The sequence below is a fragment of the Fukomys damarensis genome, unplaced genomic scaffold, assembly GCF_012274545.1.
Source record: "Fukomys damarensis isolate Sample0158 unplaced genomic scaffold, DMR_v1.0_HiC HiC_scaffold_17, whole genome shotgun sequence".
Lineage (NCBI taxonomy): Eukaryota > Metazoa > Chordata > Mammalia > Rodentia > Bathyergidae > Fukomys > Fukomys damarensis.
Window position 1 is genome coordinate 54,456,349 of NW_022900929.1, and position 16,469 is coordinate 54,472,817.

At 36.9% G+C, this 16,469-nt stretch overlaps 2 protein-coding genes across 3 annotated transcripts in view; one reads left to right on the top strand and one right to left on the bottom strand.

Moving 5' to 3' along the window:
- Nubpl (nucleotide binding protein like) overlaps window positions 1-16,469 on the top strand; it is a 332,275-nt gene that overhangs the window by 3,331 nt on the left and 312,475 nt on the right. The gene's annotated exons all lie outside the window — the stretch shown is intronic.
- Window positions 13,003-13,998, bottom strand: Gpr33 (G protein-coupled receptor 33). Its single transcript, XM_010633580.1, has one exon. The coding sequence runs from the start codon at window positions 13,996-13,998 to the stop codon at window positions 13,003-13,005; it is 996 nt and encodes a 331-aa protein (XP_010631882.1).

Below are 16,469 nucleotides of genomic sequence, written 5' to 3' on the forward strand. Positions count from 1 at the left end.
AGCAGGGATTGAACCTGGGCCTTTGTGATTGTGAGGCAGGCAGCGGCACCACTAATCTAAATCCCGGCCCTGGTATCATATTTTTTAAGGCAATATCTTAAGTTGTCTCTTGATAGAATCAGATCCTCTTCATACATCCCCCTAAAATGAAGGCAAGTCCTCAGAGGTAGCACAGTCCCTACGTGGCAGTCCTGCTCTAGTAGATTATTATATGGCCTTTTTAATATTTTACCTGATCTTTTCACTTGGTCTTTTGAGAAGGGTTGAACAATGGGATCATTCAAGATGACTCAAGCCCTGTTAAGGGCTTACAGAGTAGTGTGTTCTATATTGACCCAATTTAGAGATCAAAAGAGCAAATGTCAAGGTTACACTTTTTATTGAAAAGTGAAAAGTCAAATTACGAATTTCATACTGGCTCTAATATATGGATGTGAAGTGAAGGATTTCTGAAGTTGCTCTATATTCATTATCACATATAGTAAATAAAAATTGGGTTCCTAAAGTTCCATACAATGGTAGAGATATTTTTGGCTTCAACAATCTGGCAAGGCAGCTCTCTTAACAAAAAACAGATAGTACACTTTAATGGGATGGCTGAGGAGAATTAAATAAAAGAGCCACTAAGCAGGTATGTGAAAGGGTAAGGTAAACCAACAAGGGATCATGAAGGGCTTAGGGTTAGCAACAGCAGGAAGCCATTACCATTCTGAAGAGGTAGGTGGAAGAAATAGTTTTCCTCAAGAACCAACAAGAGCTGGACCTGGAGCTAAGACACTTGACAAGACCTGTGGTCTTCTATAGAGAAATGCTGCCCCTGCTGATCTGTAGCTTATTTTCCCTCTCTTCCACCTTTTGATTTCCTGCCATTTCTCCTGTTGGCTGAACCTCACAGGAAGGTAGAGAGTGAGAGTTGATTCAGTGTAGAAAGAACAGTCTCCTGGGACACAGAATAGGATGTAGAAAGTTGAAAAGTGGATCAGAAAGGATTTATGGAGAATACCCAGTGAAGCAATTGCTCTTGGAATCTCTCCCTCTCTCCCTGGTGAAAAAAAAATACTGATGTTTATTTTTTTATCCTGAAGGAGTTTTTTTTTTTTTTTTTTTTTTTTTTTTTTTTGTATTGGGGATAGAGACCTTAGACCCTTTGCACTGAGGTATATACTCAATTCCGTTTTATTTTGAGCTAGGTTCTCCCTAAATCACTAAGCTTCTCACTAAGCTCCCCAGTATGGTCTCAAACTTGAGATCCTCTTGCCTCACCCTCCCACTGTGCTGGGGTTACAGAAATGTGCCACCATGCCTGGCTTCTTGCAGGATTATTTAATAACAAAAACATAACAATCGCCTCTGTATACCTGGCTCTCTAATTACAAGGGTTTGTTTTGTGAAATAATTAAATTTTGGATGAAATCTGTAAAGAATAATTATTTTAGTTGAAGATTATAGAACAATTATTTATTGAAGCCAGTCAGAGGAGTTGTACTTACAAAAGTAAAATTAACTTTCTGTTTGTTGTTGCATCACACCAACATCATAGGGAATGTTTGAGATAATCTTATTTTGCCTGTGCAAATATCCCCCAACTGAGTCACCAGGAGATAGTTGTTATGGTTTGGATATAGAATGTTACCCAAAGACTTATATATTGATTTGGTTTCTACTGCATCAATGTTCAAGGGTTGGACTTTTGGGAAGTGATTGGCTCCAAAGGGTTCTTATTTCATCAATGAACTAATCCACTGATGGGTTCATAATTGAATAGTCTATTAGAAGGTAGTAGGAGCTGCAGGGAAAGGAGCCTAGTTGGAGGAAGTAGGTTACTGGGGGCATACCTTGGAAGGGTATATTTTGTCCCTAGTCCTTTACTCTTCTCTCTGCTTTATAATTATCATGAGCTTTTCTCTGCCTGAGCCTTTCTGCCATGACTTGGCCTTACCACAGGCCTAGAAATGAAGAGATCAAGTAACCATTGCTGAAACTTCTGAAACTATGAGCCAAAATAAACATTTCTTCTATTAAGTTGTCATGCTCAAGAATGTTGTCACAGCAAGAGAAAGCTGGCCAGCACACCAGTTTTCCATCAGGGGATCTGAAATTGAAGTGTGAAAGGTCTGAGTGAATTCTAACTTGTAGACACTTGCCACAATCATTAAATTTCGGAGGAAAGAAGAAACAGATTTATTTAGTGTTTTTTTTTTTTTCTTTCCAGTACTGAGGATTGGATTCAGGGTTTTGCACACATTAGGCAAATGGTGTACTATTGAGCCAGCCTGACAAAACAGATTTAAATAAGTCTGGAATAAAAAATCTCGAGGGTAAATGGTTCAAACTTCAATCACAACTTTTGTCATGGAACTGCTTCTTAACCATAGGCAGAAACTGAGGCCAGAAATGTCAGTCCAGTTGAAGCCCCACTATCTGGAAATATGAGGCTTGGAAAAATGTCAGTTCTCACCTGATAGTTGAGTCTCTCTTTCACATGTATAGGTAGAGGACAGCATTTAGTTTGGAACTTGATACTGATTGTTCTTTTGTTCAGTATAGAACTGCATTTATTTGCTAGTTTGTTGGCTAGGTAACATAATATAGCAAGTGCTTTTAAGGCTAAGGCAATAATATATGTCTTTGGCAGTCTGTATGGATTCCCTAGGGAAGGCAAATAAATTATCTTGATCTTAGGGTTTTTTTTTTTTGGTTGTTGTTGTTTTGTTTAGTTTCTAGTGTTGTGATAACTTATCGTAACATTCCAAGACCTTTTGAATATTTGTATGTCTGTTAGCCTTTTTGCCAAGTCATTCTGGTCTGTTTTATAATTTTGGCACCTGTATCCTTTTAGAAAAAAAAAAAACTGGAAGATTGGAAATTGGGCAAAAGAGATTTCTGGATATCCTTTTAGTGGAATGCTGGAATCTTTGGGATCTACTTGGTCATATAGGACCACATAGGATTTTTTTTAAGAGTAGGAAAATGTATTGAAAGAAAGATAGCTTCTGTCTAGGAGAGACAGAAGGGGGGCCAGAAAGTGAGTTGCCCACTTATCCAATTTCTTAAAGGTATTTTGTGGTATAAAACCATGAGGTGAGGCAGGTAGGATGTGTTTGTTTTTGACTAGACTATCTAATAACTTTCTTTATAGAGACAGATGATGACTTCTTTTTTCAAATTACTCCTATATATATATAAATAAATGTAAAATTGCCTCCAGTGGAATGAAACTATTAATTACCCCGTGGCTATTGATCAGGCTTTGCCACTTTTGCATCCATTTTTAAATTCACCTCAGCATTCTTTACCTAAATATAAATGCAAAGTACTTTGAGTTCTCCTTTTTTTTTTTTTTTTTTTTTTTTTTTTTTTTAATTGAACTTGGGCCCTTGTGCTTGCAGGGCAGGCATTGAGTTCTCCTTTTTAAAATGTCTTTTTTTTTTTTTTGGTACTGGGGATCGAACTCGAGACCCTGCCCTTGTGAGACAAGCAGCAGCTGAGTTCTCCTTTTTAAAGTGTTTTATTTCAAAATGCATTTAGATTTACAGAAAAGTTGCAGAGTTAGTACAGAGAGTTTTCATATGCCCCTTACTTAGTTTCCTAGTTTTAAATCAAACTGAACTCCTTGAGTTATTATGATACATTTGTTATGAGTACAGGATCTGCATTTCATACACTATTCAGATATCATTAGCTTTCACCTAACATTCTTATTCTGGATCTCACCTAGGATACTGTCTTCCACTTAGTCATCATGTTTTTCTAGGCTGTGACAGTTTCTTAGACTTGTCTTGTTTTTTATGACTTTTGCTCCTTGTTTCAAGAAGCACTTGTCAGATACAGGATTCTCTTCTGTTAGAACTGGAGATTTTTATCAAAATTAGACTGGTTTTCTGAGGAAGATGATAGATAATGAAGTTCCATTGTTATCATATCAAGGGTACATGCTGTTATCTGTCTTACTGCTGGTGATGTTAACATTGATCACATGGGTAAGGTACTGTTTGCCAGATTTTTGTCATTGTAGAGTTAAACCCTTCCTCCTCATACTTTACTCTTTGGAAGCAAATCACTAAGCACAGTCCATACTCAAGGGGGTGGAGTTAAGATATCTATCTGAGTAGGGAATATCTATGTAAATCATTTGGATTTCTTTACATACAGGAAATCTCAGCTCTCTTTTGAACTAGTTGTACTCTAGCACTGGTTGTGTTAATTAGCTTTCTGTCACTGTGACAAAATACCTGAGAAAAACAAGTTGAAGGAAAATTTTATTTTGGCTAATGATCTCAGAGGTTGCAAGTCAATAGATAGCTGACTCCATTGTTTTTAGGCTTGTGGAAAGGGAGAATCATGGTGGAAGGGTATGCAGAGAAATCTGCTCACCTATGGCAGGAAGAAGAGGGAGAGAGAAAAAGGCTGAAAGAAGGTGATGAGAGTAGGGAGTTGTCCAGGCTGGCTTGAACTTGTGGTCCTCCTGTCTTAGCTTCCCAGGGTGCTGGGATTACAAGCATGTACCACCACCATGCCTGGCTGTAATAGTCTGACTTTACTTACTGACTCCAGAAGGAAATACACAAATAATGGAAATTTCAATAATGAATTGCTCATAAATACTGGAATGCTTAAGTATATTTGCTGAAGATGGGAAAGAGCATAGTATTATCAGACAGCAGCTCCCTGTTATTTTTGGCAAAAGAACTAGAGGTCTTCAGTATGGCTAAGGACACATTACAAAGATCCCACAAACATAAAATTTTAAATACAGAATTAATAATGCATTAATATATTTAACCAATTGTTAATAAGCATTAATTCATCATGCCAGATTCTGAGCTATGTATTGGAGATATGTAAAAGGAATAAGATGATATTCTTTGCCTCAAGAAGCTCAGAATTTAATGACAAGACAAAGGAAAACAATGGACAGCATTAGAAAAATTTATTTTTCCCCCCACCATTGTATTATGTTCCTCCCTTCATCCTCTAAGTAGGGGAAGAATAGGACTTAGAAGGGGAGACATCTGTAAAGTACAACGTGAACTAAACTGGGGCGATTGACCCTTACTCAAGGAAAAATAAGGCTTATGACCCAGTTTGGCACAAAATGAGTTTTCAGGATTATGTCACTTTGAGCAAATTTTTTCTCAGTCAACAGCTGCTTTTCTCTTCAGAATACACTTCTCCCTTGTTATTCTTCCATAGTACTTCTCTGCTTTAGGGTGTCCAAAATTTGTTCCAACTGTTTTCTTCCTCTAGGCTGCAATCAAAAGTTTAATATATTAAATACTACTGTGTCCATCTGTATTCTGCTGGGTGTGAAGCTGATTAAAGTAATTCCCATTATTCTGTGAATGAAACTTACCCTTCTTAAAAGGTATATTTGCATTTTAATAGCAGTCCTTTAACACAAATTAGTTGCTGACTGGTAGACTGTGTGAATTGCTTTATTGTGGGAAGAAGAGTGGGAGTTATTCTGCAATTCTTGGACCTTAGAAGAGTTACTACTCTAAGAGTGTTTGGAGTCTCATTTTCCAGTCACTTCTCCACAAAATGCAATTTTATTTGTTTTCCTGAAGTAATTGTGTTGAAAGCCTTTTTAGTTTAAATTCAATGGACTTATTTCAGACATCTTTCTTAAACGATGTGTACTCTTTTGAAGTGTTGTTTTTCATGTCTTTTCAGAAGACTTGGTTTGCTTTCTCTTTCTCTCTCTTCTTCATACTCAAAGCTTTCTTGGAAGAAAACTTTTCTGCTTGTTTCTAAATGTCAGTATTCCAGTTCTGGCTTTGATTTCTCACTGTGAAGGCTCACCAGAGACCCTCAGTCTACTCCTGTGGCTTTAGTTGCCATTCATTCTTTCATTCATTTATTCGTTCAAAATATAGCTCCTGGTCATCTCCATCGTGCTAAATACAGTTCTAAGCAATGTGCCTACTGCCATGAACACAACTGCAAACCTGTGCACATGAAGCGATTATTTAGATAGTGAGAAAGACAGAAAATGTACAAATAAACAGTTATCTAATATACTATTAGGTAGTGATAAGGGCTATGGAGAGAAACAGCAGGATAAAAGTGCCATTTTCATCAGGGCCCCTTGGAAAGGTGATAATTGATCAGTCTGAATGGAGTCAAGGATTATAAACTTGTAGTTTTTTTGTTTTTTTTTTTTGTTTTTTTACCGGGGATCAAACTCTGGCCTTTGCGCTTATGAGGCAGGCAGCGGAACCACTGAGCCAAACCTCGGGCTCTGTAGAGTATAATATTTTTTTCTTCCACTTCATTTATTGTTTTTATTTGCAGGAGGAGTTGAAACAAATTTTTCTTTTTCCCCTAAAAGTGAATCATTCAAGTAAAACCAACTTAACTATAGAAATGTAGCAAAGGAAGGGGAAAGCACAACAACCCAAGAAGCGAAGGTTGTAGGGATGAGGAGGGTACAGTTCACATATAAAATGTATAAATGCCATATGATTCACCTGCTCAGGACGGCCGCCTCAGAAGGCGAGCACAAGGACCCACTGTACGAGGATGTTTCCCCCCAAACGTCTGAGAGTATTTCAAATTAAAGCTTAAGATTAAAAAGAAGAAAAAAAAAACAACACAACCCCAAGAACCACCCAGCCATAACCACCTTCCTTAATCGATCATAGGTGTTTCTTTCATTTTATAAAAAAATTAATAAAAATATTGAAAAAATTATTTTGTAGAGTATAAATTCATCTCTTGAACTTTAGATCCCACTGTGCTTTGGCCTATGTGTTAAAGCCTTAGTCCTCATCTGGCGGTGCTACTAGGAGGTGGTGGAACCTTAAGAGGTAGGGCATAATGGGAGGATGTTCAGTCATTGGCAGCATTCTCTTTGCCTCCTGGGTGTTAGAAGAAAGCAGCTGCCTCTGCCATGTGCTCCTTTCATGCATGCTGCCTCCCCATGGGCCTCAAAGCAACAAGGCCAACCAGCTATGAACTGAAATCCCCCCCAAACAATGAGCCAGATAGACCTGTCCCATTTTTTAAGTCAATAAATTCCTTTTGCATAATCCACTTTGTTGTGCACAAGCACCTGAAATTTCATACATCATGTGTTCAAAAGTGAACCCATTGTTTCGTTTTTCTCTCTTTCCTTATATTTCTCTCTGTCTCTCTCTCTCTGTCTCTCTTTCTCATTCCTTATTTCTGAAAATGGCAGCACCATATATTTCCCAAGATAGGAATGTACACATTTTTCATATTTAATTCATCATCTTTTATATTGGGAAATTCCCACATTATGAGTAATCTGGACTCAGATACCCAACTCCTTTGCGGCTAGGATACAAACATACCAGTTAGATATCCTCATGTGTAGGAACCAGCCTGCGAACTTGAACCTGACCAAAGGGTCATGAGGATTAAAAGAGACACAGAATCAGTTTAAAATGTAGAGGGCCAGGGATCTCTTGTCTTCCTTTGACAGAGAGCCCTGAGTGACTGGTGCACTTAGGCTTTATTCACTCAGACACGGGTAGAAGCAATTAAGAGTTACCCGGCATTCATCTGTCTCCTACCATCCATGGCACTTGTGTGGGTAAACAACAGGATCTCAGCTTTTTTGCTTTTTCCTTCAAGCATGTCAGTGGGCTTGCATGCTGCCTTTCTTAGGCTCACTGAGGGGGCCAAATTAAGCCTCAGTCTTCCTGTCTGGTCTCCCACACTCATGCAAAACTAAAACTGGATGTGAACAATGTGAACAAACAGGTTCTCATGTGGCTTCCATCTTGTTGGTGAAACTTTCAGTCTTGCAGGACTCAAGATCAGATACAGGAATGATACTGATAGTAGTAGCAGTTGCAGTAAAACCAAGGTTTCTGGGCTCACTGGCAGCAGCAGCAGTTGGTATCATTTACTGAGATAAGGAATGCCAGCGACAAATTCCCAATCCAAACTTATTCTGTGACATGTTTTGGGCATGGTTCCAGGGAGCTTTGCCTTGAAAATTTCTCCAGTTGTCTCAATACTTCTGTAAGTTACTTGTTATCTTTTAACCACTTACCAGTCCAATTATTTAAATATAGGATAACCCAAAATAGCATATTTTTCATTAATTTTTATAAGAAAATATAACAGGAAATATAAAAATGACAATTTTATCAAATTTATTCACGATAAGAATTGACTGGTTGAAATGGCATCTGCACAAGCAGTGCTTGGGAAGTCAGTACATGAATGCACTGCCTGAGTGGTGCTCAGGGTAAACTGTGAAGAGGTTAACAAACTGGTTTTGGTTAAAACAGCATAATAAAATCTACTATTTGCAACAAAAACCCTTAATTGATATAGGAATCATCCTCGACCTTCTCCTCTCCTACCCCAAAGCCAACAGAACGTACAGGACACCATGGAGCTGGGGATTAATCCCAGAGCCTTGCACATGCTAAGTATACACTTTACCACTGAGCTACCTTCTAGCCCTTTATCTCTAGTACTTCTTTTTTTCCTTCTCTTCTTTATCTTCCCTTTCTTTTTCTCTTCTCTTAAAAAAATTTTTTTTTGGTACCAGTAAATCAAACTCACGTCCTTGCGGCTTGTGAGGCAGGCAGAGGAACCACTGAGCTAAATCCCCGGCCCTCTCTTCTCTTCTTTGTCTTCTCCTGCCTCTGCCTCTCCCTCTTCCTCTCCTTTTTCCTCTCCCTCTCCGTCTTCTCTTCCTCCTTCCCTCTTCCCTTCCTTTCTTCTTTTGTTTTCCTTTGTGTTACTAGAGATTGAACTCAGAGCCTTCACGCCAAAGGCTACAGCCCCAGTTCTATTTATTTATTTAATTTTATTTTGAGACAGGATCTCGTTAAGTTCTCCAGGCTGGGCTCAAACTTTGGATCTTCCTGCCTCAACCTCCCAGAGTGCTGGATTATGGGCATGTACCACCACACCTGGCTTCATCCCCAGTTATGACTTCTCTCTATCATAGCAGCCAGAGAGATCTTTCTAAATTGCAAACCTGATTTTATTACTCTTTGGATTAAAATCCCTCAGTGGCTGATGTTCTCAGGATAAAGTTGAGGCTCACATCCAAATTCCTTAGCACAGACATTTCTATCTCATTTTCACCATCCTGCTTCTCATACTTACGTTCCAATTATCTTTTTTGCTGAGCTTGACCAGGAGGAAAGAAATCCCCAGAGATCCTGTTAAAAATGCAGAATCTCAGTTCTACTCCAGACTTACTGAATCAGAACCAGCATTTTAACAAGATCATTAGGTGATTCATTTGCATACTGAAATTTCATTACTGTGCTTTATAGCATTGTACTCTTTTCTTTCCTGGGTTTTACACAGTCTGCTTCCTCTGTTAAACTAGCCTCCTTTTTTATGCTGGCTACTATTCTACAGGATTCTACCAGATGGTCCCTCATCCAGGAAAGCTTTTTGACTGGTAAAGACTGCTTTGAAGGGCATTCTCTTAGTATCCCCAACATGGCTTACTACTTTATGCTATAATTACCTTATACTTCTTTTCCATTTCTATTAAACAAGGGTTTCTCTTGATTATACTTTAGAGTTAAGATGAGAGTTTAATTTAAAAGCCATATTGATTCCTATGTTTTGCCTTTAGAAATTTTGGCTTTGATTGGTTTAGGTAAGGACTGGACATTGGAATTTTAAAAAATTATTTCAGATGATTGTAAATTAGAGCCAAATTCAAAACAGCTACACTTGATTTTAAGCTCCTTGGGGACAGGGATTGTGTTTTATTCACTCTTGTAGTCCCAGTCCCTACTATAGTGTCAGGTACATACACTGTTGTAGTACATAAATGTGGGCCCTGGCTTCTCAGGAATATGTAATGAGTTTTGCATTGTATACACCATCTTACCTTATAATTAACCTTTTATACATATGTTAGTAGTTGGGATGACTACTCATCTCATTAAAACAAAGAGCTGTGTCTTGAGGAAAGAGCTTGGGTTAGCTTGAAACATCTCTAGTCACCCCTGTTTTCTGTTCTTGAGCCAGTTTCATGCTAATAAAACAAAGCAGGGTTATATAATTAGATACTAATAAGGACATTATATTGAAACACTGTCTCCATGCACTAGTTCCACAAAACAATGCCACTAATTCTTTGTTTATAATCCTCTTGGGTCCTGTGAATTCAAAATATCAAGGCGGTTGATGAAATCAACATGTAGATTTTCTACAAGTTAACTATAATTTTGTAGGAGGTTAAAATGGGTGTGGGAGGAATTTTCTTAAATTTATACCATGTTTTCTTGACCATAAAGTGACTTCTTTTTAAGAAAATCTTAATAATATATTTATACAGTGTATTATAGTGTACTGTTAATATTTGTAGTTTTATATATTGTGATTTCCCATATGTAACTTTTATTAAATATATTTTATTGAATACCAGTTGTATATAATATTATAGAAAAGAAATACTCATCTTTCTGTCTTGGAGGAGTTTGAGCTTTGTCATGGAACAAAACACATTAAAAATTTTTAAAAGGGCTGGGAATTTAGCTTAGTGAAAAGGCAGCTCAATCTCCAGTAACACACACACACACACACACACACACACACACACACACACGGAATCTAGACCTCATGAAAAGATAAGTATAAACAGACATCTGCAGGGAGTGATGGCGTAAGCTAAGGAACACCACACAAACTACACATTCCGGTGCATGTTTTTGTTTTATTGTAGCAGGTCTGAAGAGGGAGACAAAAGACACTCTGTCATCATTTCTATAGTAACAGTTTCTGTTGCAAAGGATCCTAAATTCCATCCGGTAACTTTCTTCCTGGTCCTGATCATAAAACTTCAGTGGATTTGTCAGGAGGACTTGGAGAGTGTGGGGGAGAGAAGACGCGCATAGCTCTTCTCACTGCAGGGCCACTCAAAGCCACAACCCTCCCTCCAAGAAAACTGTTCTATCTCCCCAACTTCAAATAAGGGGTAATGATTAAAATTTTATCTATTCAAAGTGTGGGTTTTTTTTGGTCATATTTCAAGAGGGAAAGATTGAATTCACAGTTGTCCTAGGAAGCCTCGACCCCATGCCTCTTAGCAGGATTTGTAGGGCATCAAAACTATTGTTACTTTCTCTCTGCAAAAAGTTGAACATAAAATCAAATTTCTGGTCCTTTCTGTAACTTTTTGTTTTGGCTTCTTCATTGTAAGTTGATTTATGTCAGGTACTTTGTCATAGGGATCAAAAGTTGACTGAAACTAAATAAATAGGTTTATAATACTATGTGGTTCCATATAACTTACTGCTTTAATGTATTGCAAAATGCTTAACGCAAAACTTGAAAAGCCCAGGAAGATAAATTCCTGTTGTTATTGCTATTATAAAAGTAAATATACTACGACAGGCAGATTTTTAAATATTTTAATTGTCTTAGTCCTGTGTTTTAGAAAAAGCTTAATATATAATTATTTAAAAAGACACTTAAGATATCTTTATACTTAAAACACTAAAGTATAAATACCTATACTCTGTTTGCTAGAAGATTCTGTGACAGAAAATTTAAATCTATAGATCCTACTGACATTTAGAAATTGATATTCCTAACTTTAAAGATTAAAGATTAAGAATCTCATGGGCACTATTTCAATATATGAAGGTGACAATAATTTTATTTTTATTAGTACATATTTGCCATACATAATGATCACTTTCATCATAAAGAATTTGTACCTGTACATAATATGTCTTAATTCTTTTTTTCTATTCTCCTCCCCTCCCTTCAACTCAATAATTTTTAAAAGGAAAACAACAAGTGTTGGCAAAGATACGGAGAAACTGAAACCTTTGTATATTGGTAGTGGGATGTAACATGTTTAATCATAAAATTAAACATAGTATACCATTTGACACAATAATTCCATTCTTTAGGTATTATTGAAAAGTGGACTCAAACTGATATTTGCACACAAATGTTCATAGTAACATTATTCACAATAGTCAGAAGGTAGAAATGACCCGTGTCTCCGTCAACAGATAAATGGATTTAAAAAGTGCCATATACATGCCATGGAATATAATTTAGACATGAAAAGAAAGATCTGATACATGTTATGACACGGATAAACCTTGAAAACATCGTGCTAGTCGAAATAAACCAGAACCCAAAAGACTAATATTGTATGATTTCACTTGTACAGACTATTTCAAATAGGCAAATCATAAAAAACAGATTAGAGGTTACTAGAGAATGGGGTTAGAGGAATTGAGAGTTATTACTTACTAGCTACAGAGTTTCTCTTTGGATTGATGAAAAATTTGAGAACTAGATAATGGTGATGGTTGCACAACGTAACAAATATCAATACCAATAAAGTATATGCTAAAAATGGAGAATTTTATGTTACATATATTGTACCTTAATTTTAGAAGTTTAAAAATTCACATTTGCATTATGACCTGCTGCTTATTTCCTTAGAACTCTTAATATTTGTATGGCTTGTGTCTAGATGTCCCCACAAAGCCTCATGTGGTCATAGGTGGGGCTTTTTCAGAGGTGACTGGGTCTAGAATGTGTGACTGATTTATGGTGCGATGCTAGGTTTAAGGGTGTGTGATTACTAAATTAGTCAGTTGACTGGTTTGGCACTCACCCAAGTGGGGTAGCCTAGATAGAATACAAAAGGGTCGGAGAGAAGCTGCTATTGTCACTTGTTTCTGTCACTTGTCTTCCGCCTACCATGAACTGTTTCTCCTCTGTGATGCCTCTCTGCCATGCCACTTGCCTTGGAGCCAGCTGACTATGAACTGAAACCTCTCCAAACTGTGAGCCAAATAAACCCTTTCTCCTTTAACTTTGGGTGTTGGGTATTTTGTCTCAGTAACAAGAAAAGTAACTAAGACAATATTCATAGATCTTGCCATAATACAATTTAGCTGTCTCTTTAACATAGGGAGTATAGTATACAAAAGCAGAGGGTATAGCTCTAGTGATATAATTAATAGAGGCCATGTTTGTTTAATTGTCTAGAACTTAAATTTAATCTTCTGAATTTAGGTTTTATGTTCTTTCTGAAGAAAATTCATCACTGAATGTTGACCTAAACAGAGTGAGAATGGATTTCTTAAAAACCTTTTTGAAATTCTCCCCAACAAATAGATAGAGTGTGGGAGAAAAGATACTGTTCAAAGAAATTGTCACCACTGTCATAGTCAGACTCAAATCTAAAAGTAGTGACTGGTTCTTAATGAGAATTAAGCCCTGGTATACATGGTAGGGCATCCAACACACAAAGAAAGAGATGATGGCAAACATCATCACCTTGAAGGGCTTCCTGGATTTAAAGAGACCTCTTTCTTTCATCTTGCTGGCTATTCTTTTGTAACAAAAGATGATGATGAAGAAAGGCAGAAAGAAACCCAGCAAGAAACGGCCGATGAAACAGGCTGTATGAATCTGTTGCCTTAATGTTTGCGTCTCTTTGCTTTCCCAATTAGTAGACACAGCATAGTTATTTCGGCAGGTCACCATTCCTTTATGGTCACGATGTGTTTCCCTGAAAACCAAATAGGGTACACCAAGGGCAGTGGCGGAGATCCAGACTCCCAGGACGATTTTGGAGGCCCAGCGTTGGGTTCGACGCTGCTGAGACCATGTTGGGTGAAGAGTGAGAAGATAACGATCAAGACTAATGGCAGAAAGGAAGAAAACTGAGGCAAACATCCCCACAGACAAAGTGCTATTGAAAACCTTGCACAAGGCAGTTCCAAAGTTCCAGTGATTGTCATGGAGATAGGAGGTGGCTATAAATGGCAGGATCAATGTTGAAATAAAATATGAGAGAATGAGATGAAAGAATAAAAGGGTATTAACAGACTTTTTCATCTTGAACTTTAGCACCCATAGGTAGAGTCCATTGGTGATGGTACCAATTATAGAGGAAATGAGCAATGGAAGGGCAATGATCATTTTTGAGGCAGGAAACAGAAAGTGAGTATTATTTCTTATTAAAGTAGAGGCATTGATCAGATAATTGGTAGAGTTGATCACATCCATTGTTACCTAAGGAGAGAGAAAGAGTGAAAATTACAACTACAAAGCAAAAGTTTAAATGTAGAAATTAAAAAGGTATTTTTTGCATAGTAGTGGTCCAGAATGACAATGTTTTTAAGAGTAACAAACGTAATATTTCTACAATAATTCAAATATTTGTCTAAGGCTTATATTGTATATGAGGTGTTAAGATCAGAGTAATCTGAGCATGAACAATTGAATATTATAGGTAAAATAAATGTAAAAGACAAAGGTTGGGACATTTTGACAATTGTTAAGTAATTTAGGTGTCTAAAAATTTTCTATTTGGGCCTTAAGCAGAATTCTGGTCCTTTTTTTGTTTTGTTTTGTTTTGTTTTTTGAGACAGGGTCTCACTATGTAGTTGAGACTGACCTGGAACTCACTATGTAGTCCAGGCTGGTCTCGAACTCATAGTGATCCTCCTGCCTCAGCCTTCTGAGTGCTGGGATTACAGGCGTGAACCACCATGCCCAGCCCTTGTCCTTTTTTTGATGGGCACAGATTTCTTGAATAAGGAAATTTAGAATCAGTTTTACTTGACTAAGACTCGGTGAGGACAAATGTTGCTAATGAAATAAATTTAAGCAACAAAAATAACAGCAACTGTTGTAAATTAGTAATTAAGAGATACTATAATTAGATTTCTCTAATAAGCTATCTATATATAATAAATACCATTAGCTAAAATTCTAATACTTGGCACGTAACAATAAGACTTGATCTTCATATGGGAGTCCTAGGTCACTAAACACTGAAGTACCTTCAGAATCATCAACAAAAGAGGAAAGTATGTTGCAAAATATAGCTCTTTCTTACTTGAGGAAAGGAGGTGAGGGAGGTAAGTCAAGGAACTCACATCTGTCTGATACTTGTTATATGCCAGGAACTTTCTACAAAAGTTATTCCTTTTTTACCCACAGGTCTATGAGGCAAATCTTTAAATAGAGGAAAAAGTGAAGCTTAAAAAGGTTAAAGCTGGCTATTAATATGTAGAAGATTGAAGCAGGACCAATTATCTCTCACTATGTACAAAATTAAAATAAAAATGAATCAAAGGGCCAGAGGTTTAGCTCAGTGGTGCCGCCTGCCTAGCAAGTACAAGGTCCTGAGTTCGATCCCTGTTACAAAAAGAAAAACAAAAGGATCAAAGATCTAAACATTAAAATAGAAACAGTTTACCTACTGGAAGATAAAATAGGTAAATCTCTTGAAATAATAGATCTGGAAAGAACTTTATGAGTAGAACTCTAATTACACAAGAGATAACAGTGAGAATCAACAAATGGAATTATGTCAAATTGAAAATCTGCACAGCAGAGGAAACAATCTACAGAGTGAAGAGAAAACTTACAGAATGGGAAAAATATTTTGCCAGCTATTCCTCAGACAGAGGACTAATATCTAGAATAGATAAAGAACTAAAAAATTTAGACTACCTAAAATAAAAGACCCCATCAAAAATAGGCAAGTGAAATGAATAGACACTTCTTAAGTAGAAGTACAAATGGTCAATGAGCACATCAAAAAGAATGTTCAATATCTTTGGCCATTAGAGAAATGCAAAATAAAACAACGGTAAGATTTTATCTTATAGCAGAAAGAACAGCTATCACCAAGAAACCAAATGATAATATGATTTAAGTGAAAGGAGAAACCCTTCTACATTGTTGCTGGGAATATAAATCATTACAGTGGTGTCTCCATTCTCAAACACTTTTGTTTGCAAACAATTTGGTTTGTAAACAGAAGCATTTGGCACAATTTTGTCAAACACAACCATGGTGGTGACCATCTCTTCCACACAAACCTAAATGTGATTTTTTTTCCAAAATTATAGAACAAATTAAGTTTGTGAACCAAGGTACTACCATAAAACCATTATAAAAATCAGTTTGGAGATTTCTCAGCTACAAATAGAAATTCCATTTGACCCAGCTATTCCCCTTGTAGGTATCTTCCCAAAAGAGCTAGGACATCATATTATAGTGATACATGATACCAATGTTTACAGCAGCACAATTCATAATAGCTAAATCCTGGAATCAGCCTATATGTCCATCAACAGACTAATGGATAAAGAAAATGTGGTACCTACACATAATAGAATACTACTTGTCTAAAAAGAAGGCTAAATGTGAGGCATTTGTAGGACAATGGATACACCTGGAAAACATAATGTTAAGTGAAAAATTAGATACACAAACTTAAATACCATGTGATTTCCTCATTTGAGTAATGCAAAGTACAAATAAAGAGCAAAATAAAAGATTGATGAAAAGAGGGCCAGGGATTTAGCTCAGTGGTTCTGTTTCCTGCCTCACAAGCACAAGGTCCCGAGTTTGATCCCCAGTACCAAAAAAAAAAAAAAAAAAAAAAAAAGATTGATGAAAAGAAACAGGAAGATAGATCTTTTGCAAATGGAATGGTTTTGAGAGACCAAAGGTAAGGGGAA